This window comes from Stenella coeruleoalba, assembly GCF_951394435.1.
Source record: "Stenella coeruleoalba genome assembly, chromosome: 17".
In the NCBI taxonomy this organism is placed as follows: Eukaryota; Metazoa; Chordata; class Mammalia; order Artiodactyla; family Delphinidae; genus Stenella; species Stenella coeruleoalba.
In genome coordinates, this window is record NC_137163.1 from 45530310 (window position 1) to 45558234 (window position 27925).

The following is a 27925-nucleotide window of genomic DNA, read 5'->3' on the forward strand; positions in this document are numbered from 1 at the left end:
CTTCAGGGAGCTTTGATGACAAAGGAGCTACTGTCTTGGGATAGTAAAATATATTCACTAAACTACTGTCTCAAGATAACTATGTTCTAAAGCTGTATTACGTTAGTACTACTTAAAGGACTTTGTTTCTGGATAAAAATTGCTGTAAATGTGATTGTTTACCTTGCATTCCTTTCTTTTGCTGCAGTATGAATTTGAGTGAAAGGCCAAAAGAAATCAAAATCTTCGGAATGGAACAAAAGTTCAGAATACCTTCACAAGAAACATCCACTGTGAAGGAACCCCACAAAGTAAACTCTAGTAATAATAATATAGTATCAAATACTCTTGTTAGTATGAAAATCCCAAAATGTCAGCTTTCACCAACTAAATTCCCAGGTGTAAATAAAAGTGGAGATTGGGCTTCTCAGCATCAGCAAACCAACTCCATCAAAAACTACTTTCAGCCATCTACCAAAAAAAGGTATAATTTTTAATAATACTGCTCTGTGTGTCTAAAAATATTAATATTTGTTATACGATTGTAGAATGGTACTAAGTCCATGTTCTGCTTAAGTATGCTTCTGTGGAAAGCTGTGGCCCTTTGAGCTTATTCCCTCTCAGAAATGTCCAAGTCTCCTTCTTCACTAAGGTCATTAGATACATTTTCCCTCATTTTTTTCCTTCTGTTGTTTCATTTGCTCTACTTCTGTTGAAGAAGAGGTTTCCCACACCTCAGTTTTTTTGACCTACCTATTTCCCTTGGTCATGTCTCTCATTTCCTCTAGGACCATGCTTCATCAATTATTCTTAATTTCTAGCATGTTTAATATCTTCTTCTAGGTCCTTTTCGTCTGTGTTCAAAGACTCTATCTCATTTTTAGTTTTTAGAACCTTCCCTTGACTTGATTTGTTCCTCTAGCTACTGCCCTTTATCTTTTACAATCACTGTTAAACTTCTCATAAAGAGGAGATTATTGTTATTGTTCCCATTTCTATGTGAAATATTTCTTAACTCGCAATATTTCATCTTGACATGACATCCTTGAAAGTAATCATTGACACAAGTTGCCACCTCTTGTGGCCTTTTGGTAACACTCAACTCTTGAACTTTTGTTCTCCTTCTGGTCTCTTCTTGGCTTTTGTGGTAGTGTCCTATCCTGGGTTTTTTTTGCCTCTCTGACTTTCTCCTTTGCTCCCTTTGAGGACTTCTTTTCGTCCTGCTATGTATATTGTACTTCAGGTTACAGATGATCAGTATATTTGGTCCTGACTTATTCTTTAAGCATCATTTCTACTTTCCCACAGAAATCTCCTGCTTTTTCCCCTAATCATAGGCCTAAAACTTTCTCCCCTATCACTGCCTTGTATATATATTTTTGTTTGTAATTTACTTTGTCAACATCTTTGACTGTTTCTCCTCTGCCTCCCCAAACCAGTATTGCTGATTCTTATTTTCCTTGTCTTATAAATTCCTCTGTTTCCATCTGTTTGTGTTGCTAGCTTTCTGGTTCAAACGCTGATCATGTAAATTATTACAAAAAACTTCTTGATTGGTTTATTTAGGACCCTGACATTAGATTAGTATTATTAAAATATCACTCTAACTGTTCCAGTTCAACATGAATCCAGTAAACTAGAGAGCAGAGACCCAAGTTTTTGTGGGCCTCAGTACAGTTTAAGTGAGTCAGGTATTCAGTACTCATTGAATGAATGATACAGTATTGTATAGAATACCCTTAGTCATATATTCACATATTACTTGCAGTATATAGTTTATACTGTATTCTGGATTTAGCCACTTTAACTTACTATCTTGAATCTAGCTCTCATTAACCCATCAGGATTTAGTCCCAGGGTAATTTTTCCATGTCCACAGGTTCCCTGCATTATAAAGTAAGCTGTTGTTTTCTGACAAGTCTTTTTTTTTTTTTTTTTTTTTACGGTACGCAGGCCTCTCACTGTTGCGGCCTCCCCCGTTGCCGAGCACAGGCTCTGGACACGCAGGCTTAGCGGCCATGGCTCACTGGCCCAGCTGCTCTGCGGCACGTGGGATCTTCCTGGACCGGGGCACGAACCCGTGTCCCCTGCATCAGCAGGTGGACTCTCAACCACTGTGCCACCAGGGAAGCCCCAAGTCTTTTATATTTTATATTTTTCTACCTTTTCCTCCACACTGATTCATCAACTACTGCAACTTCCAGAAAAGAAGATAGACATTTCCCTATTTTTTAAGCCATGGAATTGACCAGTCCTATCAAAACAGTAGGGTGTGTATGAATTATGTACTGTTTTCAGATGTGTTTTTTTATTTCTGGTGAGATTGTTAATCAGTAAAACCAAGAATATTGTTAATTAAATGAAGAAGGGGCTGAATACTGCCAAACTAAAAAAATTACTTAGCTGTGTTCATTTCCTGTTTTTGTTTTCTTCTCTCCTTTTTTGAACCTAAGGGAAAGGGATGAAGAAAATCAAGAAATGTCTTTATCTAAATCAGCAAGAATAGAAATGTCTTGTTCTCTTTTAGAACAAACACAGCCTACTACATCCTCAGTATGGAACAATAAGGAGCAGCAGAATGAGCCTGTGGAAAGAAACCCAGATAACTCGTATGCAGATATAGATTTAAAATCCACTGTGAAAAATTCTGCCAATAAATCTCTCTCTACAGAAAAACTAAGATCAGAAAAAAGAAAAGAAATTGATGATTTAGCCATAGAAAATGAAGTATTGGAACAGTTATTGAAGAACGCAAAACCAGAGTTAGAAATTGAAGTGAAAGTTCAAAAACAAGAGGAAGATGTCAATATTAGAAAAAGGCCAAGATTGGATATAGAAACAAATGGCCCTTGTAATGATGAAGCAATACCAGAAAGTAACAAAATCTCTGTAAGTAACATTTTTTAATAAGAAGTATTGCAAATAGGAACTTAGAATGTTAAAAAGTACTTGAGGTATTTGTATTGACAGTATGAGCAGTCATGATGTTTATTTGGGGGAAAAAATTAGTATTTTCTACACCTAGTATTAAGTATAAGAATTTGTTGGTTGATAGGGTGAATGTTAAAAATACAATGATTCCTTGACTATATATAATAAATGACAACAAATAAAACTTATTCATGATTTTTTTTTTAAAGAATCAATTTTATTTATTTATTTTTGGTTGCACTGTGTCTTCGTTGCTGCACGGGAGCTTTCTCTAGTTGCAGCGAGCAGGGGCTACTCTTCGTTGTGGTTGTGGTGCACGGGGGCTACTCTTCATTGCAGTGCGCGGGCTTCTCCGGTGACTTCTCTTGTTGCAGAGCACGGGCTCTAGGCGGGTGGACTTCAGTAGTTGTGGCATGCAGGCTCAGTAGTTGTGGCTCGTGGGCTCTAGAGCGCAGGCTTAGTAGTTGTGGTGCACGGGCTTAGTTGCTCCGTGGCATGTGAGACCTTCCTGGAGCAGGGCTCGAACCCGTGTCCCCTGCATTGGCAGACGGATTCTTAACCACTGCGCCACCAGGGAAGTCCCCATGATTGTTTTAATAGATTTCCAGGCTGTACTATTTTATTATATCAGACATTTGGCCATGATGGTAAGTATAGGAGGAACTTTAATAGAGTAAACAGGCACAGAGAGATGAAGAAAGTTAGTAAAAACAAAGTATCTGCTAAATGAATTTTTAGGATAGAACATGTATAACATCACTCGGGATTTTTAATTTTCATTTTTATCTTTAATGTTCTGTCCTCTTTTCATGAAGTTGGTATATTTGTCTTACGCACTTTGGTCTAAGAAAACTCTTTATTTTGTATTTTATGCATCATTAAGTTGCCTACTGTTGGTAGACTGGTTACCTCATTAGGTGAGAGCACAGGTACAATGATTTGATAAGCATTTGTTGAGAACCTAGTGTGTATCAAGCACTATATAAATCTATAACTACTATTGAAAAATCAAAATATATGTCCTGTTTAGCCTATATACTGGCATCTTCATATGAGGTAGAAAATCCTCAATGTTTGTTATTCCTTATGAGTGAATACTTAATGCCATTTTGTGGACCAGCTGCATCAGAATCACCTATTGAGCTTTTTAAAAATAGGGATTCCCAGACCAAAGCCCCAGAGATCCTGATTCAGCACATCCAGTTTTCTTCCCAGAATAAGTTCCCTCACTGTATTAGTTAAGAATTCCTTTTGCTGTCTTTAAAAAATTCTAAAATCAGTGGCTTGAATAAGATAGGGCCAAGATTTACATGCTGTATAATGATATCAGGGAATATAATTATTTTATTTTGCTCTACGATTCTGCAGCATAATTTCCTTTGTCCTTATTTTACTATTTTAGAATTCATGACATTCTGAATAAAAATATGGTACAACATAAATATGTTGTAGCAGACGTTTGGAGAGTGAATAGCAACTCAGTTGTGACACACTTCTGGATATACTAAAGTTAAATCACTGTATTTTAGCACTGTACTTTTTTAGTAAGAACATTGTTAACAAAAGTAATTTTGCTTTCAATGTAAGATAATTTTTTAAAACTTTTTATTTTGAAATAATTGCTGATTCACATGCAGTTGTAAGAAATTATATAGAAAGATTCCATATACCTTTCACCCTGTTTCCCCTACTAGTAACATCTTGCAGAACTTAAGTATAATATCAAAACCAGGAAATTGATATTGATATAATTCATCAACCTTACTCAGACAGTGTGAAATTATTTTTAATTCTTTCATTTTTACTGTTTTAAGAATTTGTTGTCTGAAGGTCCTTATGGATACTCGTGAATTGATAGAATTACACTTAAATTTTCTAGCTACAGAAGTGATGATCAGAAAAAATATTTTTTAATCCTTTCATTTAAAAAACTTTTTGCACTTTTAAGAAGGCAAAAATGTCATACTTCTCTGGCATTGAATTCCTTAGCTGTATATCAGAAGGGCATTTTCTAAAATATATTGATGATAGAACTACCATTTTTCTGTTTTGGGATCAAATATGGATTCTAGCATGTCTGTAAGATTTACTATAAGCTGAAATAGAGGGCTATTGGCTAGATAACCCTGCTAGGCATTTATCCTTGTGTAAATGACAACTTGTGTCGGGGTCTTGGCCTTACTTTCAATTTCCCAGTCTCCATAAAATGCAAACATGTCTCCATATCCTTGTTAACATTCCTCCTCTTAACAGCAACCTCTGTCTACAGAATATCTCTTCTTCACCTCTTTCCATCCTTCTATTCTAAATTAAGGTTTCCTCTTCTCTTACCATATAACACCTTTGAAAGCCTCACAATTATACCTACCACCTCCTGGATACCATCATGCTATTTATAGCAGCCTGCAGTGAAGTAGTACTATACACATTGAACAGATGTGGAAACTGCAGTGGGAGTTAAGTAACTTGCCAAAGTGACTTAGCTAGGTTTTGACAACTGAGACAAAAATGCAAGGTCCACTCTGTTCTTTTGGCTGTTTCTTTTGTCAGGTTTCTCAGAATGTCATTCATTCACTTATTTATTCTAGGCATTGGGCATGCTAACATGAAAGGCAGTCTGAGAGAATAAGTTTGATAGGCCTTTAGGAGGTAGAATCTCTAAGACTTGGTGATTGACTCAATATGATAAATGAGGAGAGAGGAAAGAGTGTAGAAGTCCCAAGCTTGCAGTCGAAGGGTCTGGGTAGGCTGTAGTATGATTCTCAGAGATAGGAAATAAAAACTTGCTCAAGAGGTTAAGCAAGTTTGAGGGAGTAGGACAGGATGGGGAAAATGTACGGGGGAGTAAAATGTTCTGATTGTAGTAACAACTTCCAGTGGGTAATGTATGTGAAAATACTCAGTAAAAGGGTACATGGTAGGCTTGGAATCGAAATTTTTAATCTTACAACTGACAAATAGCATTAATTTTCTTTAGTCTCTAAGCAAGCACAGAGTACATCTTGCTTTTTCTTTCCAACTTTCTACTTATTAAAATTTTTCTGAATTTTTATTACTGAATCATTGAAAATTTGATGTAAAATGATATGCCCCCCTATTGTATACAAAGGAATTGTAGTTTTTATTGGAAGTATTAGAAAGCTATCTGTGTAATATACTTTTGTCTAGTACGTGGTCTGGATATATGAATATGAAGGATAGTATGATTTTATACAAAGCAGTCTCCATAAATATCTTGAACAATTAAAATAACTCTTTTGGATTAAGGACGACTTAACATTCAATTCTAAATAAATTTAGATAGACTTCTTTAAAAATTTGTTTTTTTTTTTTGACTGTAAAAGTAATACACGATCATGTAGAAATATGAAAAATAAAGAAAAACATTACAGTTTGTTGATAATCCTGCCATCTGCAGATAACCATAGTCAATATTTTGGCATTTTTTTTTAAATCTTATTTTTCAAATTGGACTCAAATGTTAATGCAATTTTATAGCCATTTTAAATTCATTTGTATTATTATCATTTCTCTTATTACATTCTTTAGATGTATAACTTGTATGAACTTAAATTGCTTCTTGTTCTTTACTCTTATACGACAGTCTTTTTATATGTATATTTCTATTCTCACGTCATAGTTTCTCTAGGAAAGATGCTTGAAAGCGAAATAACTGGGTCAAGGGCATGAGTATCTCTAAGGTTTTCAGAAAGGTACCATCTTATAACTCTTATGAGCAATATTTTTTATTTCTTTAGCAAGAAAATGAAATTGCGAAGAATTGTGAGCTCAAGAATCACTCTGGTCAACTAAAGAACTATCTGTGAGGGATTTGTATTTTATTTTTATAAAGATTTGACTTGTATGGACCATCATTGCATCAATTTCTGTCAGTCTATATATTCTTAGGATTAATTGATTCTCTTTCTATAATTTTGATCTATTTCATAATTATGCCTCCTCTGGAAATGGATAGATCGTATTATAACCATGGTATAGCAAAAAGAGTATGGACAAAGCCTGAGTGTAATTCCCTGCCCTCTACTCCATAGATAGTGACCTTGAAAACAACAGTTTCACATTTATGAACCTCAAGTCTTTTGTTTATAAAATCAGGTTAACACTTTTACAACAGGGTGGTTGTTTATATCCAAAAGAGTAATGAAATATTTGTAAACTCTAAAACAAAATACAAAAGTATTAGGCCATTGTTATTTTGAGTTCCTGATTACGTTCTGTCACTGTCGCATGAACCTTTTCTTTTGACTTTTCCCTTTTTTCTTCTCTCCCTGACTGTTTTTATCTTAGTCCTGTTAGCAGCTTCCAAATGGATATATAGTAAAGCAGTTTTAAAAACTAAGATAGCCTTGAGCAGCTGTAAGAATGTGGATATGTAACTAACTAGTTAGTTAATAGTAAGTGACATAAAGAATCTCTTCCAGCAACAGGAAGGAATCTTCAAGCTGATTTAATAATTATTAATCTGGAATAAAAAAGTGGCTTTCAGTTAATGAGGTAGTGTGCCCAGAATTAATGATTGACTTTTTTTGAGGTGTCCAAAATAATAAAAAATATAAATTATTGAAAATCCAAGAAACCTTAAACATAGTATAGAGAACTTCTAGGATGGATTGTATAATAATCGTGGTGTATGGTTTTAATGAAAAGAAGCAGACTATTTCTTGCCAAGAAAATGTATACAAGAAGATAAATTGTTTATTGGGATGATTTTTATTAGAATATGCTACTAAATTTCAAACACTATGGTTTTTTAGCCTTCTCTCATAGATAATTGTTATAAATGTTTCTAAAGTTGTAGAGTGATTGAGTAATTTTCTGGTTTTGAAATAGATATGATTTGATTTCAAGTACAAAGCAGGTGCCAGAAATAAACCTTTTTTTTTTTTTTTTTTTTTTTTTTTTTTACTGTTTTTGTGGGTATTTGAACTTTTTTCTGTAAACTCCTAAATGACAAGTAATTTTCCTTTTCCTTCTAATTTCTTCTCTCCATCTTAACACCATTTAAGAACAATGATGAACTTCAGGGTGATGGTGAGATGCTTCCAAAGACGGTGTTACTGACTGAATTTAGGTCACTGGTGGTTCGTAACTCTACTTCCAGGAATGCATCCAGTGTAAATAATGATTATGGTGAACTAAAGAATTTCAAGAAATTCAAAAAGGTATGTATTCCTTTAACTAAAATATCACAAGAGGCCAGTGTTTGAAATGTTTTTAGAAATATGCTAACTAGTAATAAAAGCAGTTTATGTTGAAAAGTGATGCTATTTCTTCTGCTTAAAACAGTTAAAAACTACTAAGGACATAAACTGACACTTAAATGAATATATAAAACAAATTTTATTAAGGTTGAATTCTTTAAAGGTTGCTGTTTACCTGTTTTTTTCTACCTTAAGCAGCAGGCTTTTGGCTGTATCGACAGTGTCCTCCTAGTTCTTTTTTTTTTTTTAATGTCTTTTGGCCGCACAGCATGGCTTGCGGGATCCTAGTTCCCCAACCCGGAATCAGACCTGTGTCCTCAGCGGTGAACGTGTGGGGTGCTAACCACTGAACTGCCAGGGAATTCCCAGGTCCTCCTATTTTCTAATATTGATCTATGACTACCTGAAGACGTTCTTTAACTTAGGACTTTGTGACAATAACAGATTTGTTCAAACTAACTGAGCACATTCAATAATGAAAACTAGGCATTTTATTATTACGTGTGTATATTAAACAAAATATAAATAAGTATACTGAATATCAGATCTGAGTTCCTCCTCCTTTAGGAACTGACAAGATATTTGAGAATTTTTTTCCCTTTTTTTTTGAATTTTATTTATTTTTTATACAGCAGGTTCTTATTAGTTATCCATTTTATACATATTAGTGTATATATGTCAATCAGAATCTCCCAGTTCATCCCACCACTACCACCACCCCCTGCCACTTTCCCCCGTTGGTGACCATAACGTTTGTTCTCTACATCTGTGTCTCTATTTCTGCCCTGCAAACCGGTTCATCTGTACCATTTTTCTAGGTTCCACATGTATGCATTAATATACAATATTTGTTGCTCTAAGAGAATATTTCTGATCCAGTCTGTATTAATGCATGCTTACTTCATGTTCAGTATCGTGTTGCAGAATCTCATTGTTAAATCAAAATTCAAAAGGCATACTAATTTTTAAAATTAAGTTACCAAACAACAATCAATAATACTCAATAAAAAGAAGCTTAACTGGATTGCCTCTAGTGAAAGAATTTGACTTTTTCTGTATATACTCAAATCAATGAAACAGCTCTATTTCCTCTCACACTCATTTTCATTCATAATATATAAACATCTTTAGTACTTATATGTGATTTACAGTCTTTGTTTTTTTAAGCTTTTTTAAAAAAAAGATTGTCAATTTTTTAGTGCATTTACCAAGGTTTACTATTTAACAGGTCAAATTTCCTGGAGCAGGAAAACTTCCACACATCATTGGAGGATCAGATCTAATAGCTCATCATACCCGAAAGACTACAGAATTAGAGGAGTGGTTGAGGCAGGAAATGGAGGTTAGTAGGAAGTAAGACCCAGTAACTTGTTTGATTTGTATTTTGATCCCTTGTGATTTCCTTAGAGCAAATTCTTCTTAAAACCAAACTTAAGATGAGTGACCTAAGGTTATTCTTTCAGAAAAATTCGTGAGTTACAGAGCATTAAGATTAATTTGTACCTTTCCATAACACTTCATTAAGGGACTTCTAGATTTATTGATCATATCCTATCTAATATGCCATCTAAGCCTCAGGAAACCAAACCTCAGTTACAGTGCTCTTTTGGGAAAATATGAACTGCTTTACAGCTCTCCATGTTAGAATGTGGTTTCCAAAAACTCACTGTTTTACAGCTATTGGCTGCAAGTAAATATTTATAAACTACTATAATGAGAACTCACAGGGAAGAATACAAAAATATGCTTCTTTTACTTTCTCCCTGGGTGTTTTGAGTACTAGTGTATGTTATATAACAAGACTGTCCACGTGATCCATAATTCTTTCAACCCCTTTTTTTAAACTGGTGAATTTGAAAAAAATTCATTAAAGTTGGGAGCTTTTTAATATAGAAGTACTACGTGGAAGTTAAGAATTCAGAAACACATGACCATTGAATTGAGAGGTAATCAGAGTCCATATCCAAAGGTAGAAAGTCTTCTTCTTAGTCTTTGTATTGCGTGATTATCCGGTGCTACTGAAACCCAAAGGTGGGCTCCATTGGTCATCTCAATGGGCTGTTTGAAGTAGGGCTGTTTGGTAATTAGGGGGTAGGGACAATATCTCTTTCTTGCACTCTGATGTGACATAAGTTAAATCCCACTTTCTTCTCAATGTATCTTAGCTCCTTTCTGTATATTTCACTGCTTTGTTTCTTTGGATTGTACTTTGGTAATTTCTTTAGATTGTCTTCCAGTTTAGTACTTCTCTCTTGAGCTCTGTCTGGTTGGTATTTCATTCATCCACTGAGTTTTCATTCAACCTATTGGATTTTTTCATTTCTGGAAATCTTTGTCATTTATTTCTAAATCTTGTTTCCTGCTGACATTTTAAAGTTCCTCTCTTGTATTCTTTTCCCAATGATACCAATACCTAAAGTGTTGATCTGTTTAATGTAGTTCTCTCTTACGGTGCCTTGTTTCCAAGTATGTATTTTGTGATCTTTGAATGTGAACTGCTCATTTTCCTTGGAACTTGATCTATGGGAATTCCTTAAGTCCTAATTTGAGGTTTATTTCCTCCAGAAAAGATAAGTTTGTGTCTGCCAATCTTGTTCTACCAATATGAGACTACTTTAATCTCTGCTTGTGATGTTTTGGGATCATTCAGGTAGTTAATGTATTTGGACCAGAAGCTTGGGTGAAGGCTACCTTGTCATTATAAACATAGTGAGATTTTTTATTTATTTCTTTCACCCTGTGTCAGGGTCAAGATAGGCAAGTTTCTTTGCTGTCTCCTTTTGTGTTGTAGAGTTTGTTCCTCTTTCGCCCTTTAGTGCTGGAGTCTTTTATTCTATTTATCTTGGATTTTCTTTAATAATGCTCATTTCCTGTACAGACATCAAAGGAGAGCCTGGGTTTTTTCCTGCTTTGTAGATCCCCCCAGGGCAGGGCAAAAGCTGGCTTTGGTACTTGGTGACATCTCAGGATTTATATTTTGCTTTATTATGGGTTTAATGTAGTATTCAGAAATTTGTTTTTAAACATGCTTTTTTTAATCAAAAAATTGTTAGGTCACTCAAAAATAGGGTTGTCAGGATTTTTAATGTCAGAAAATGGAAGGATGGAGGTACCATCCTTCACTTCATTCTTTTTTGAAAGGATAACTGGCTTTGCCATTTTATAAATGTGCATTCCAAATAATTATGGTAGTACACAAAAGAATGAAGAAGTGAAAATCCTAAGTACCCATTTAGACATTAAATACATAATGTTCCAGACGTCTGTTTATGGAGGAGGAGTGGAGGCAGGGAGGGATAATGTAGGAAGGGAAGGAGAGAGATTGATAGAAGGAAGTAAAACTGAAAGCATTGCTGAATTCGTATAAATGTTTCTTCCTTCCAGATATTTCCTGAGATCCCTAAATAAGAAAAACACTATCAGGTTACAATCAGTATTTGTTTCAAACTACATATTTTGACTTTAGATACTGTTTGTTGGCTCCTACTGTGAAGAGTGAGGAAATTATTTGTGCTTCCTCTGCTTCCCCGCCCGCACCTCATGCCAGTGCCCCTTTTCTCCCTTTTTAGGTGACTTGCATGCCTTCAGTATTCCTTCTTAGGCTTGAAAGTCAGTAACAGTCAGAATATATCTCAGTGTTGATCATTCTCCCTTCATTTTTCCCAGAGTAAAGTATGCTATTTTGATTTGTAGGTGCAGTTCTTTTTTTATTTCAAGGAACTTTTCTATTACATCTTTAAAAACATTTTTATATTTGCTGGGTTCTCTACATTTAAGACATAACTCTCCTTTTATTAAATCACCTTTGCCCTTCACATGCATTTCTTCTACGTTCATTGTGGTTTTCTTAAGCTCTTTCACTATATCAGAAATCCAAATTTCAGTTGTGTCTCTTCTGTTCCTCACCAGCTATGTTATGTGACCTTGAGGAAATTACTTCTCTATCCTTCTGTTTCTTCCTTTGCAGAATGGGAATAATAATAGTACCTCCATTTCACAGGCTTTTTGTGAGAATAACATACGATACTACTTAATAAAGCATTTATAACAGTGGAAACAGTGTTAGCTATTTCTCATTTATTTAATTCTGAAATGGTGTTATTAGAGTTCTCGGTTTGTTTACTTAGCATTCATTCCCATTTCATTTCATTGTGTTTTTTCTATATTTAACTCTTGTTCTTATTTTATTGCATTCATGTTCTTATTAATTTTATTTATTTTTTATTTATGGGTTATTATTTGTTTCAGACTAGGTTCTTTAACTGTCTTTTGCAGGTTCTATTCCAGTCTCTCTCTCTTTTTTTCCATCTGGATGTGGAGTGGCTTTCCTGTTTTCTTTCATCTTGCAGCTATTTAAAGTAAAATACCCTTTCCAGATATTGTTTGCTGTGTGAAACATTATATGACATCTTATTGCAGGGATTACATTCTGAAACCAGTTTGTGAGGCAAAAATTGAATGTCGTTGAAGTCACTCCTACCCATCTTAGCTTGTTCATAAAAAACAATTATCCTGATGCCTCCATACTGTTGGTATGGCAGCATGTTCAGTCAAAGGCACATTGCATGTCCCATCTAGTTTCTATTGCCTGAAAACATTGAATTGAGGAAAGGCAAGGGTAATGTAAAGCTGTGTGCAGCTCTTTCTTGGAACTGGAATTAAATATGTACCAGGGAGTATATCTTATCCCAGAAGAGAATAACTTACATTTTAGGTTATTTGCCTAATTTGTCAGGGATGCCTGGAGCCTATGCCTTTGGTCAGTGTCAGTCCCACTTACCTCTCCATGCCATTAGTCCCCTCCCAGCAGTCCACCAGCAGTTGTTTTCTCTTTCCTGCTCAGGCTACTTTTTCCCAAATTTGTATTATTAGTAAGAATTCTCAGGTTTGGACAGTTCCGTAGCACTTTTTAATGAGTTGGGGGAGGGTTAGGAATCAGTTGCATTAATCTTTTGGTTCTTTGCACAGCCACCTTTTTGAAGTCTGTGGCGTGGGGTTATGTGCTTCTTGATTAATTATAGCTGTCGAGTTTTACTTGTTCTTGGATGGGGAGGAGTTGACAGAACGATGGTGCAGCTGCTGACTTTTTCCTATCTTTCATTTATTTCATTAGCATTAGTAGAGAGGCTGTGTCCTAGATTTATTCTACCAAATCTCTCCTTTTTTTGCTAGAACAATTTTAGGTGCTCTAGGTAGGATTTGCTCTCTAAGATAATAGAGTTGACTTTGCTCTTCTACATGACTGCAGCTTCTATGTATAAATGTGCTACTGTCTTGATGTTTCCCTAGGCTTGCTCTAGCTACTCTTCTGTATTCCCTGCCTTTGTTCTTTTTTAGCCCTCCTTTTTCTTCTTTTGCTGCAGACCAGTCTTAGTTTTCATAATCACTTAGTTCCCAAACTTTCTTTGAATATAGGATATTTTTATTCTGTGCATTAAACGTAATAACTCTTTGACCTCTACCCAACCTGATTTGACTTTTGAAAGACTGTGATTTGTAGTTCTCCCAAGCCACTGAAAAATGCCAGTAATAGGAGGATTTCTGGTTTTTAATACTTTTTTACTTAATGATTTTACTAAGATATATAAGATAAAGCTGATTTTTGTTTACTATTTAAACTTTAAAATTCACATCCCTTACTAGGAAGCCTCTAAGAATATTTAGGAGAATGATACCAGCAGCTTTTTTGACAACTGCTTTATGAAAATCATGTGCCTTCCCATTTGTGTTCTGCTGTACTTATTAGAAAATGTAAAAGATGTAATTTCAGTTTGACATTTCACTGTATGAATAGAAAATCATTCTATAAGTTTGAATCCCTGCAAGTCTTCTTCTAGGCCCTTTCCAAAGACTCAGAAGCAGTGTAACAGCCTGGTTAATAGCTGGTGCTTTTATTCAAGGAGACCTGGTCAATCCCAGTTCTTCCATATGACAATTTTTTGATTTTCTACAATGTACTTAACCTAAGTCTCTGTTTCCTTATTGATTACAATTGGAATAATAGTGTAAAAGTAGTAATGAGATTATATGAAGATTAAATGAGTTCTTTTTAGAAACAGTTTTAAGATAGTATCTGGAAATACACAAATGTAAATTACTTACAGTAAGCAAACAGTGTCTGCATTCAGAGAACTTACAGTTTTTTAGTGGAGATGTGATATAAATAATTATAACAGAAGATAGAAATTGATGAACATCTAGGAGTCACATAGGTAAAGTTCTGTGGGAGTTCTTCATAGCAGACTTACTTTTAAATGAAGAGGATTAGAAAGCCATTGTTAAAGAGGTGAAGAACATGTTCCTTGATGCATAGTAGACACTAAACAATTATTGAGTGAATGCACCTTGAAAGATGGTCAGATGTGGAAAGAGGAGTATACTGTATCACATTTTTTGTCATGAACAAAAGCAGAGAGGGTCCCAGTATATTTGTTCGGAGATGAGCCTGGTTTTTTGTTTGTTTTGTTTGTTTTGTCTTTTTGTGTGATTCAGTTTAACTGGCATACAGGGTTCATGAAGAGGAGAGTGAGAAGTGATTGAGGAAGTAGAATGGAGCCAGGTTATGAAGAGCCTTTCCCATTTAAGGGTCAGACTCAAGAGTTTGTGTTTTCTTTGGTAGGTGGGAGAAGTCATTGAAGGGTTTTGAATGGCACATGATAGGATCATGGCACATGATAGGATCATACATACTGAAGTCCATCATACTGGACTTTAGGAAGATGCACCCAGCACAAGGTATTTCCAGTCCTAACTGTCAAAGGTACTTTAGGAGTTTGGTGAGTTTGTGTTTTAAATTATTTTGTGGGTGAGGTGATTCAGCAGCAACTTCTGAGTCCTGAATTGGGGCTGTGAGGAAGAGAGCCACTTTACCTGCAGAGCTGCTCTGGTTGAAGGGGGGGTAAATATTGCCCTTTCAGCCCCTCCATCAGTGGTATGATCTCAAAACACTGAAATTTCATTTAGTAAAAGGGTTCTCCTGGAAAAAAATGTTTAAAAACTCAACAAGCTAGCAATGTATGTGTTGGTTGCCTTTGAGAGGAGATTGGCTGGAGAAAGTTGTTCAATTAGAGGACTTTCGCAGTAATCTTGGCATGAAGTGAATACGGAACAGACCTGTTGAATGGGCAAGAAGTCATAGAGGCAAAAACTTACAGACCTGGTGACCTCTGGGATGTGATCACCCAGCATGGCAATTTCATTAACTATATTTTCATCACTTAGCAAGTTTCTGAAACTATGTTAATTTTGACAGGTGCAAAATCAACATGCAAAAGAAGAATCTCTTGCCGATGAACTCTTTAGGTAAAGTTTAATTTCAGCTTTCTCCTGAATCTTTGTATATAAAATTCAGTTCTATTGATAGAGTTTAAATATTTGTTTCTTCTATCCTTAGAAATAGACACTTCAGTACCTTCACCGAAAGAATATTTTGTCTTGTTTTTAATATAGGTATTTCTTTTTACTACTTGAGCACCTCATAATTAGGTTTACTGGATATAGCTTCTAGGTTTGAGCTTAATTCACTTATACTGTGTCACAAGATATTTAAAATTTATTTGGGGCATTTAGGCAAAAGAAGGGTCCTGAGCTGGGTGAATTTGGCTGATAAATTTGTGAGATTTTCAGCTCTGAGTAGAATTATGAATGAATGGGGTTTTGAAATAAGACAAGTAAAATACCAGACCATTTGTTAGTTTTATTTGGCACATACATAAAAATAAGAAGCTGGATTAGAGTTTCAAAGCAGGTTTTTGTAGGAGGGTTAGAGGAGTTATAATGGATGATTATAATTTAATTCTGATTTAACATTTTCAGCATTCCTGCAGACCCAACAAACATTATAATAATTAGCTCACAAATATTCATAAACAATATTGTAGGTAGATACTGGCTAGGGGAGAATAACATTTTCCCAAGAAATACTGTATTTTGAGTCTGTTTTGTAACCAATTTGATTCTTTAATTTCATTATTGACAGTGTGAATCATTGATGAAAATGTTGACAAATGGTGCTGATTTTTCATAAGTACAAGTCAGATGGGAATAGTTGCCCAACTACATTGTTTGTTATAGGAGAAGACTTTATAATTATATTTGAGGTTCATTATGCTCTTGGTGAAAATGATATAATTTAATTTGAGAGTGGAGAGGTCTGTTTGCAGCCATCCTGGAGGAAGTATAAAAACATGTATTAATTTTTAAACTGTTGTTTTCATTAATTATTTTAGTGCTTTTACAGGATTTTTTGATGATGTTTTACCAAATATTCATCAAAGCAGCATCAAAAGGATAAATGACAGTAAAAATGTCAGTGCTTAATATCTGATCCCAAGGATAAAATTAGCATTCTCATTTCTGTTTGCAGAAGTATGTCTATGTTTTGAAAGCTCTTTAACTTGAAAAGTGAAAGGAATGCTGTCATTTATCTAGATATCATTTAACTGTTTCTTTCTTTGCAGATACAATCCTAATGTAAAAAGGAGAAGATAACAGGGTTTTATGAAGAAGCCATGGAAAAACATTTCCTATCAAGTATTTACATCGAGTTTCCTCTGGGATACATGCATATAGTGTATAGAAGATTTAAGTTTATGGCCTAAATTTGTTAAATAAAATGAACAAAACTCCATTTCTTTTGTGTGTGACAATTAGTATTGTTTATTCTGTTTTCAGTCTTTGTTATCTAATCTTTTATAATAATGTTTTTTTCATTTTTAAACGTTACTTTAACTTATTGAATAGTTACTGTGGTCTCAGTTCAAAATTCTAAAAGTATAAAAAGGGTAAAAGATTAAAAGGTCTCCCTTCTACCACTGTCCTAGCTATTCGTTTCCCCTCCTCTGAAAAAAATCCATGACACTCATTTCTTATGAGTCTTTACAGAGATTTTTAATGTCTATTCAAATTTCTCTGCATATCATTTTTCAGTAATTTCCTATAAAATGATAGCATAATATATACAGTGTTCTGTACCTTATTCTTCTTCACTGACTAGATTGGAAGGTTATAGTCATATCGAAACATAATTTTTTTCTGTTTATTATTTTTTTCTTTTCCATTATGCCATAGTCTTCCCTGAGCTGAAGTAACCCAAGTGAAATGGATTTCAGTGTTGAAGATGTCACCCACATATTATTCTAGTACTGGGAATGATAGTGGAAGACTTCATCAAGCTTCTGGATAGATCTCACTAGAATGAGATAAGACCTATCTGGTGGTCTTACTGAGCTGGGTGTTTTGAGCCTTTTAGAATCCTAGTTTTTGTATCTATAAAGTAGAAATGGTAAGATCATCTTCTTTCTACCTTAAAGGGAGATGGTAAGAAAAAAAGAATGTCTTTTTCCACATTTTGTCATATAGACAGCTTTGGCTGTACATTATAATTAGGGTAAAGTCTTTTTACCTGCTCAAAGGACTGATGCATTTTGTCTTAGGAGGTAGAACATGCTTTTTATACTGACTGAAAACTTCCTAGTTTCACGTAGGTTCTGCCACCCCTTTTTAGGTTGTGAGAGATAGCCTAGCGTGAAAAGTTATATCATAAATTAGTTTATAGTGTTGCTAAGCCTTCATGGAAGATTTAGTGTTCCTTCATATTCAGTCAAGGGAAGTCACCATATTTAAGTATCTGACTAATATACTTTGCACCCTTGACCAGCCTTCAGAACATGTTATTTCCTTTCAGGACATAGTTTTTAAATGTCCTAGCTTTTTCTTGTTTCTTCGTTTTATTATCCCTTCAAATTCTTTGTTTAGGAAACATTATTAAATGTGTATTTTATATAAAACATTACCCTCCACAACATTGAAAGAATTCAAAGATAAATGAATAATGGTCTCTCTAACTTTCTAGGAGTAGTCTAAAAGCTCAAACACTCCAGAACTGACTGAGTTTTTTAAATTCCCTTTAAGTTCTGTTTAGCTTAGAAAGTATTGTTAAATAGATGAAAGATGTTTGCCATTGCTTTGCATAGATCCTTCAGTGCTGCACAGTTTTTATAAAGCTCTTAGCTCTGCCCTGAACAACTTTAGTCACACCCATGCTTGGGTAAGGTGTGTACCTTTTCCCTTGGATTTTGGGGGACTCTTCTGTAAGCCTTTACATGTTTTAGGAGAAAGAGGGGAGGTGTAACTTGCCACCTCCCTTTCTTAGTCAGATGAGTGGGAACTCTGCCCCCATTTTTGACCTGGGCCTTTAGGTGGTGGCAGGGAAGAGGTTAGCCTAGCCTTTGACCATAATCTCACAATTGTCCATTGCCCAGCAGCACTTTTTTTTTTTAACATCTTTATTGGAGTATAATTGCTTTACAGTGTTGTGTTTCTGCTGTATAACAAAGTGAACCAGCTATATGCATACGTATATCCCCATATCCCCTCCCTCTTGTGTCTCCCTTTCACCCTCCTTATCCCACCCCTCTAGGTGATCACAAAGCACCAAGCTGATCTCCCTGTGCTATGCAGCTGCTTCCCACTAGCTAGCTATTTTACATTTGGTAGTGTATATATGTCAATGCTACCCTCTTACTTTGTCCCAGCTTACCCTTCCCCCTCCCTGTGTCCTTAAGTCCATTCTCTACGTCTGTGTCTTTATTCCTGTCCTGCCCCGAGGTTCATGAGAACATTTTTTTTTTTTTTTTGGATTCCATATATATGTCTTAGCATAAGGTATTTTTCTGTTTCTCTGACTTCACTCTGTATGACAGACTCTAGGTCCATCCACCTCACTGCAAAAAAGTCAATTTCGTTGCTTTTTTTGGCTGAGTAATATTCCATTGTATATATGTGCCACATCTTCTTTATCCATTCATCTATCGATGGACACTTAGGTTGCTAACATATCCTGGCTATTGTAAATAGTGCTGCAGTGAACATTGTGGTACATGACTTTTTGAATTATGGTTTTCTCAGGGTATATGCCCAGTAGTGGAATTGCTGGGTCATATGGTAGTTCTATTTTTAGTTTTTTAAGGAGCCTCCTAACTGTTCTCCATAGTGGCTGTACCAGTTTGCGTTCCCACCAACAGTGTAAGAGGGTTCCCTTTCTCCACACCCTCTCCAGCATTTATTGTTTGTAGATTTTTGATGATGGCCATTCTGACCGGTGTGAGGTGATACCTCGTTGTAGTTTTGATTTGCATTTCTCAAATGATTAGTGATGTTGAGTATCTTTTCATGTGTTTGTTGGCAAACTGTATATCTTCTTTGGAGAAATGTCTTATTTACGTCATCTGCCAATTTTTGGATTGGGTTGTTTGTTTTTTTGATATTGAGCTGCATGAGCTGCTTGTATATTTTGGAGATTAATCCTTTGTCAGTTGCTTCATTTGCAAATATTTTCTCCCATTCTGAGCATTGTCTTTTTGTCTTTTTTATGGTTTCCTTTGCTGTGCAAAAGCTTTTAACTTTCATTAGGTCCCATTTGTTTATTTTTGTTTTTATTTCCATTTCTCTGGGAGGTGGGTCAAAAAGGATCTCCAGCAGCACTTTTAAAGTTGCATACCCCCTTCCCTTTCTCTAGGTATAATGCTCTTTCTACCCAGAAGTATCTTCCTTACGTATTTCTTCCTAATTCGTTAACTGAAACCTTGTGGTTGGGCACACTAGTGGGAGTCTATATTTGCTTATTTGAATGATCATGATCCATATTCCTTCCTAAGAGATCAAAGCACATTGAGACTTAGGTAAAGTTTTCTCCTCCCTCAAGTTTAACAAATTTACTGGCGTAGAGTTCATAATATTCCTGTATTAAGCTTTTAATGTCTGTATAATATATAGTGATGTCTCTTTTGTTCTTTTCAGAGATTTGTGTTCTTTTTTTTTTGCTTGATCAATCTAGTTAGAAGTTTATCAATTCTGTTCTAAAAATTTTAAAGAATGTTTAGTTTCGTTGATTTTCTCTATTTTTTGTCTTGTTTCATTGATTTTCACTCTTTATTTCCTACCTTCCACTTACTTTGTGTTTAACTTTGCTCGTATTTTTCTAGCCCCTGTAGATGGAAACTTAGATCATTGATTTTAAACCTGTCTTCTTTCTAATATTAGAATTCAAAACTATATGTTTCCCTCTGTGCACTGCATTAGCTGCATGTGACAACTTTGGATATTTGTGTTATTATTCAATACAAAATATGTTTTAATCTCCTTGTGCTTTCTTCATTGACTTGTGCATTAGCTATTTAATTTCCAAATAAAAGTTCTCTGTCTATCCAGAGATATAATAGCTAGTTAGTTACCAGTTCTTTGTTACTGCTTTCTAAATTAATTGCACTATGGTGAGAGATGTATTTAGTAAGAATTTCAGTCTTTTGAAATTTTTTGCAACTTGTTTTATCACAGCATATGGTTGGTCTGTTTGTGTTCTATGTACACTTAAAGTGTATTATGCAGTTTGTGCGTATAGGTGTTCTGTAAATGTTAGTTAGGTCAGTGGTTAATAATACTATTGAAATCTTTAATATACTAATTTTTTTTCTCTTTGACCAGTTACTGAAAGATGCATATTAAAATCTCCAACTGTAGTTGTGGATTTGTCTATTTCTCCCTTTAGTTCTGTCCATTTTTACTTCATATATCTTTAAGTTTTATTGAGATATAAATTAGTTTAAGGTATACAACATAATGATTTGATATATGTACATGTTGTGAAATGATTACCACAAGTTTAGTTAACCTCAGTCACCTCACATAGTTACAAATTGTTGTTCTCTCGTGATGAGAACTTCTAAGATCACATCTTAAAGGTTACCAACTTTTAAATATACAATACAGTATTGTTAAAGGTAGTCAAGATGCTGTGCATTCAATACCCAGAAACTGTTTATCTTATAGCTGGAAGTTTGTTGTACCTTTTGACCACCCTGATCCATTTTCCCTACCCCCCTGCCTCAGGCAACCACCAATGTGTTCTCTGTTTCCGTAAGTTGGGTTTTTTTAGATTCCACATGAGTGAGATCATACAGTATTTGCCTTTCTCTGCCATTTTAGTATAATGGCCTCAAAATTCATCCATGTTGTAACAGATAACAGGATTTCCTTCTTTTTTATGGCTGGGTAATATCCCATTTTGTATATATACCACATTTTCTTTATTTGTCCATTGATGGACACCTAAGTTATTTCCATGTCTTGGCTATTGTAAATAATACTTCAGTGAAACAGAGGTGCATATATTTCTCTGAGACAGTGATTTTCTTTCCTTCAGACATATAGCCAGAAGTGGAATTGCTGGGTCATATGATGTATTTTTAAAAAACTTTTTGAGGAACTTTCATACTGTTTTCTATAGTAGCTACACCAATTTACATCCCCATCAACAGTGCACAAGTGTTCCCTTTTCCCCACATCCTAGCCAACACTTGTTATCTCTTGTCTTTTTGATGACAGCCATTTTAATATCTGTGAGATACTTTTGATTTCCCTGATGGTTAGTGATGTTGACCACTTTTTCATGTACTTGTTGGCTATCTGTATGTCATTGGAGAAATGTCTATTCAGTTTCTCTGTCCGTTTGTTAATTGGATTGTTTGATTTTTGCTATTGAGTTCTTTATATATTTTAGATATTAATCCCGTATCAGATATATGTTTTGCATATATTGCATATATTTTCTCCCATTCCATAGGTTGCCATTTCATTTTGTTGGTTTTCTTTGACATGCAGAAGCTTTTTAGTTTGATGTAGTCCCACTTGTTTACTTTTCTTTTATTGGCTTTGCCTTTGTTGTCAAATCCAAAAAAACAAATCATTGCCAAGACCTATGTCAAGGAGTTTACCTCCTATGGTTTCTTCTAGGAATTTTATGCTTTCAGGTCTCACAGTCCAGTTTTTAATATATTTTGCCTTGATTTTTGTATATGGTGTAAGATAATGGTCCAGTTTCAGTTTTTTACATTTGGCTGTCCAGTTTTCCTAGCACCATTTATTAAAGAAACTATCCTTCCCCCCCCCCCCTTTTTTTTTTTTTTTTGCAGTATGCAGGCCTCTCACTATTGCGGCGTCTCCCGTTGTGGAGCACAGGCTCCAGACGCACAGGCTCAGTGGCCATGGCTCACGGGCCCAGCTGCTCCACGGCATGTGGGATCCTTCCGGACTGGGGCACGAACCCATGTCCCCTGCATTGGCAGGTGGACTCTAAACCACTGCGCCACCAGGGAAGCCCCTCCTTTCCCCATTTTATATTCATGGATACTTTGTCAAAAATTAATTGACTGTAAATGCATGACTTTAAATCTGGGCTCTCTTATGTTTGATTGATCTATGTGTATTTTTATGCCAATACTGTACTGTTTTGATTGATATAGCTTTGTAATATACTTTGAAATCAGGAAGTGTTATGCCTCTAGCTTTGCTCCTCTTCTTTCTAAAGACTCCTTTGAATTTTTAAGTTTTTTGTGGTTCCATACAAATTTTACAATTATTCTATTTTTGTGAAAAATGCCACTGGAATTTTGATAAGGATTTCACTGAATCTGTACACTGCTTTGTGTAGGATGGGTATTTTAACAATATCAACTATTTCAGTCCCTGAGCTGGCTTAATTAATGCTGGCTTCATAAAACGAGGTTGGAAGCGTTCCCTTCTCTTCAGATTTTTGGACTCACTTGAGAAGGATGGGTATTAACTACTCCTTAAATGTTTTGTAGAATTCACCAGTTAAGACATTTAGTCCTGGACTTTTCTTTGTTGGGAGATTTTTGATTATTGATTCAATCTCCTTAGTATTAATTGTAATTGTTTATCACAGCAGGGTATTGAAATCCCCTACTGTTATTGTATTGCTGTCTCTTTCTTCAAATCTGTTAATATTTGCTTACATATTTAGGTGCTACTATGTTGGGTGCATAAATATTTATGTTTGCTATATCCTCTTGTTGGATTGACCCTTAATATTATATAATGACCTTCTTTGTCTTGTATTATACTCGGGATAGAAGTCTATTTTGTCTGACAAAAGCATAGCTACTTCTGCTTTCTTTTCATTTTCATTTACATGGAATATCTTTTTCCATCTCTTCATTTTCAGTCTGTGTGTATCCTTAAAGCTAATGTGAGTCTCTTGTAGGCAGCATATAATTTGGTTTGTTTGTTTGTTTATCCATTCGGCCATTTTACGTCTTTTGATTGGAGAATTTAGTCCATTTACATTTAAAGTAGCTATTGATAGTGTGAACTTACTATTGCCATTTTGTTGTTTTCTGACTAATTAATTTCTGTAAATTGTTTTCCAGTTCATTTGTTCCTTCTTATCTTGTTCTCTTCCTTTGTTTTTTTGTTTTTGTTTTTTGTTTTTTGTTTTTTTTTGCGGTATGTCGGCCTCTTACTGTTGTGGCCTCTCCCGTTGCGGAGCACAGGCTCCAGACGCGCAGGCTCAGTGGCCATGGCTCACGGGCCCAGCCACTCTGCGGCATGTGGGATCTTCCCGGACCGGGGCACGAACCCGTGTCCCCTGCATCGGCAGGCGGACTCTCAGCCACTGCGCCACCAGTGAAGCTCTGTTCTCTTCCTTTGTGATTTGATGATATTCTGTAGTGGTATGTTTAGATGCCTTTATCTTTTGTGTATGTACTATAGGTTTTTGCTTTGTGGTTTCCATGAGGCTTACATAAAACATCTTATAGTTATAACAGTCTATTTTAAACTGATAACAACTTTGAATGCATACTAAGCTCTGCAGTTTTACTCTTCCCACCCCCATGTTTTATGTTTTTGATGTCACAGTTTACATCTTTTTACCTTATGTAACCATTAATAAATTATTGTAGCTATAATTATTTTTTTCTACTTTTAACCTTTATACTAGATTTTTAAGTGATTTACTCATCACCATTACATTATTCTAAATTTATATTTATCAGAGATTATATTTTCATATGTTTTTCTGTTACTAATTAGCATCTTTCTTTTCAGCTTGAAGAAGTCCCTTTAACATTTCTTGTAAGGCTAGTTGAGTGGTGATGAACTCCTTTAGCTATTGCTGTCTGGAAAATCTCTCCTTTGATTCAGAAGGACAGAACAATTCAGAACGTTGCTAGGTAGAGTATTCTTGGTTGGAAAGTTTTGTTTTTTGGGGTTTTTTTGGTTTGTTTTTTTCTTAGCAATTTGACTATATCATTACATTCCGTTTTGGCCTGCCATGTTTATACATGGTTTATACATGATAGTATATTTAGAAAATCCTAAAGATGCCACCAAAAAAAACCTATTAGAACTACTAAATGAATTAAATAATATTTCAGGATACAAAATTAATATATAGAAATCTGTTGCATAGATTTCTTTTTTTAATTAATTATTGATGAAAGATATTGAAGATGATACAAGCAAATGGAATTATATACCATGCTCGTAGATTGGAAAAGTTAGTATTGTCAAAATAACCATACCACCCAGAGCAATCTACAGATTCAATGCAATCCCTATCAAATACCAATGGCATTTATCACAGAATTAGACCAATAATTTAAAAATCTGTATGGAAACACAAAAGACCTCACATAGCCAAAATAATCTTGAGAAAGAACAAGGCTGGAGGAAGTCTTATGCTCCCTGATTTCAAACTATACTACGAAGCTACAGTGATGAAAAGTTTTATGGTACTGGAACAAAATAGCCCGGAAATGAGCTCATATTTCTATTGTCAATTAATTTATAACAAAGGAGGGAAGAATATACAATAGGGAAAAGATAGCCTCTTCAATAAATGGTGTTGGGAAAACTGGACAGCTATATGCAAAAGAATCAAACTGGGCTACTTTCTCCCACCATATACCAAAATCAACTCAAAATGGATTCAAAACTTAATAACACTTGAAACCATAAAAACCCCAGAAGAAAACACACGTAGTATGCTCTTTAACATTAGTCTTTCCAGTATCTTTTGGTGGAGATATGTATCCTCAGGCAAGAGAAACAAAAGTAAACAAACAATTGGGACTACGTCAAACTGAAAAGCTTTGGCACAGCAAAGGAAACTAAACAAAATGAAAAAGTTCTACTGAATTGGGAGAAGATATATCTGATAAGGGATTAATATCCAAAATATACAAAGAACTCTTAAAACCCAACTTCAAAAAAAAAAACCAATTGAAATAGGGGTAGAGGACCTCAAAAAGACATTTTTCCAAAAAAGACATACAGATGCCCAACAGACATATGGAAAGATGCTCAACATCACTAATCATCAGAGAAATGCAATCAAAACCACAATATCACCTCACATCTGTGTCAGAAGGCTGTCTTCAAGGCAAGTAACTAGTGTTGGTGAGCATGTGGAGGAAGGGAACCCTCTTGCACTCTTGGTGGGAATGTAAATTGGTACAACCACCATGGAAAACAGCATGGAGTTTCCTCAAAAAATTAAAAATGGAACTACCATACAATCCAGTAATTCCACGTCTGGGTATTTTTCCAACAAGAACACTAATTCAGTTAGATATATGCACCCTTGTGTTCCTTGCAGCATTATTTACAATAGCCAAGATATGGAAGCAACCTGTGTCTATGGTGTGTGTGTGTGTGTGTGTGTATGTACATATATATATAATTCAGTCATAAAAAAGAATGAAATCTTGCCACTTGTGACAACATGGATGGACCTGGAGGGTATTTTGCTACATGAAATAAGTCAGAGAGAGAAAAAAATACCGTATGGTTTCACTTATATGTGGAACATAAAAAACAAATGAACATACATTATAAAACAGATTCCTAGATGCAGAGAACAAACAGGTCATTCTTACAGTGCAGGGGGCTGGGGGATGAGTGAAATAAGTGAGGGAGATTAAGAAGTACAAACTTCCAGTTGCAAAATAGAGTCATGGGGATGAAATGGACAGCACTGGGAATATAATCAATAATATTGTAATATCTTTGTATGATGACAGATGGTAACTAGACTTATTGTGCTTATCATTTTGTAATATACAGAAACATCAAATCACTATGTTGTGCATCTAGGAAAAAATTCAAATTTTAAAATGTTTTTTGGTATTCTACTTTACTGCCTCTATTGGCTTTACAGCCACACCTTATAAAATTCTCTAGTTGCTGTAAGGAATACATTTATTGCAGTTTACCTTAAATAACATACCACTTCCAGTGTAATATATACATCTTATAAATGTGTACTTCCATTCATCCCATTACTTACAATTATCACGTATTTTACTTCTACATGTCCTTAGTTCTTAATTGCTGCTTTAAATTTTCTTCTGGTTAAACACTGTCATTTTCATTTTAATAGTCAATTAGATTTTAAATAATTTAAGGAATTAGAAAAATAATTTAAAATTTTCATTTCTGGAATTTCTTTCCTTCATGTAGATATATGTTTCACCAGATATCACTACCTTCAATGTGAAGAACCTCCTTTAAGATTTCTTGTAGTGCATATCTCCTGGTATCAAATTTTTTCAGTTTTCATTATAGGATATTTTCACTGGATATAGAATTTTAGTTTGACACCCTTTTTTAAACTTCAGCACTTTAAAGACATTGTTCCACTGTCTTGATTACATTTTTCTGGTAAGTTGTTCATTCTTCTTCTTGTTCACTGCTATGTGTCAAACTCTGACTGCTTTTTAAAATTTCTCATCTTTTTCAGCAATTGATCAGTTTCCTTTTAGTTATCCTGTTTACATCTTGAGTTTCTTGGATCTGTGAGTTTTTATTTTTTAAATCAAATTTGTAAATTTTTTAATCTTTATTTTTCCATATATATTTTTCTGCTCCCGTCACTCTTCCTCTCCTGGATCCAACTATACAGGTTAGACCATTTGTTATTTATCTCATATGTCAGGTTTTTTTTCTTTTTTTAAATCGTTTTGCTATGCTTTAGTTTGAGTAGTTCCAATTAACCTATCAAGTTCATTGATCTTTTTTTCTACAGTGTCTTGTATATTTTTATGCCCATGTAGTGAATTTTTCATTTAAGAATGTATTTTTCAGCTGTAGAATATATGGGTTTGTCTGTTTTTGTTTTTGTTGTTCTGAAACTCACCACCTATTCACTCAATGTAAACCTTTTTCTTTAATATTTTAAACATTTATATAGTAGCTTTTAAAGTGCTGTCTGCTATTTGTAACATCTGTGTCAACTCTGGATCCTTTTTTTTTTTTTTTTTTTTTTTTTTTTGCGGTACGCGGGCCTCTCACTGTCGCGGCCTCTCCTGCTGCGGAGCACCGGCTCCAGACGCGCAGGCCCAGCGGCCATGGCTCACGGGCCCAGCCGCTCCACGACATGTGGGATCCTCCCGGACCGGGGCACGAACCTGTGTCCCATGCATCGGCAGGCGGACTCTCAACCACTGCGCTACCAGGGAAGCCCTCTGGATCTATTTTGATGGCTTTTTTCTCTGGTTATGTCACACTTTCTTGTCTTCACACCTAATAATTTTTTATTGCATATTGTATAATGTGGATGCTGTGATGTTGCTAAGGATCTGGATTTTGCTGTCTTCCTTTAGAGAGTGTCCAGTTCTGTGGTGGCAGGCAGTTAATTTACTGGCAAATACGTGTGATCCTGTTGAGGACTGGTTTTAGAGTAATGTGGATTTATAGTAACTGTATTCCCAAGGGTTGGCCTGTTTGGGGTCTCAACTGCATGCCTGGCTTTTTTTTTCTTTCTTTCACTTTAAAAAAAGATAAAGTTGAACAAAGTTCACATACTCAGACTGCTTAAAACACAGAGCCGTGACTAAATCTTATTTTTATTGTATTATTTTCAAAACCCCAAAGAGGTTCTGCTTTTTAATCATTCTTTCAAGAGCTAGACTTTTGAGGGATGAAAGAGATGC

General features: G+C 35.0%; 1 protein-coding gene across 3 annotated transcripts in view; it reads left to right on the forward strand.

Moving 5' to 3' along the window:
• The window catches only part of NBN (nibrin), a 47943-nt gene extending 27854 nt beyond the window's left edge, over positions 1-20089 (forward strand). For all 3 annotated transcript variants that reach the window (XM_079901603.1, XM_079901602.1, XM_079901604.1), the window contains 6 exons: positions 188-463; positions 2433-2868; positions 7938-8093; positions 9361-9474; positions 15385-15434; positions 16592-20089. In XM_079901603.1, coding sequence (XP_079757729.1) covers positions 188-463; positions 2433-2868; positions 7938-8093; positions 9361-9474; positions 15385-15434; positions 16592-16622 — 1063 coding nt within the window. In that variant the 3' untranslated portion in view covers positions 16623-20089. The remainder of the gene's footprint in view (positions 1-187; positions 464-2432; positions 2869-7937; positions 8094-9360; positions 9475-15384; positions 15435-16591) is intronic.
• The last annotated feature ends 7836 nt before the right edge of the window (positions 20090-27925 follow it).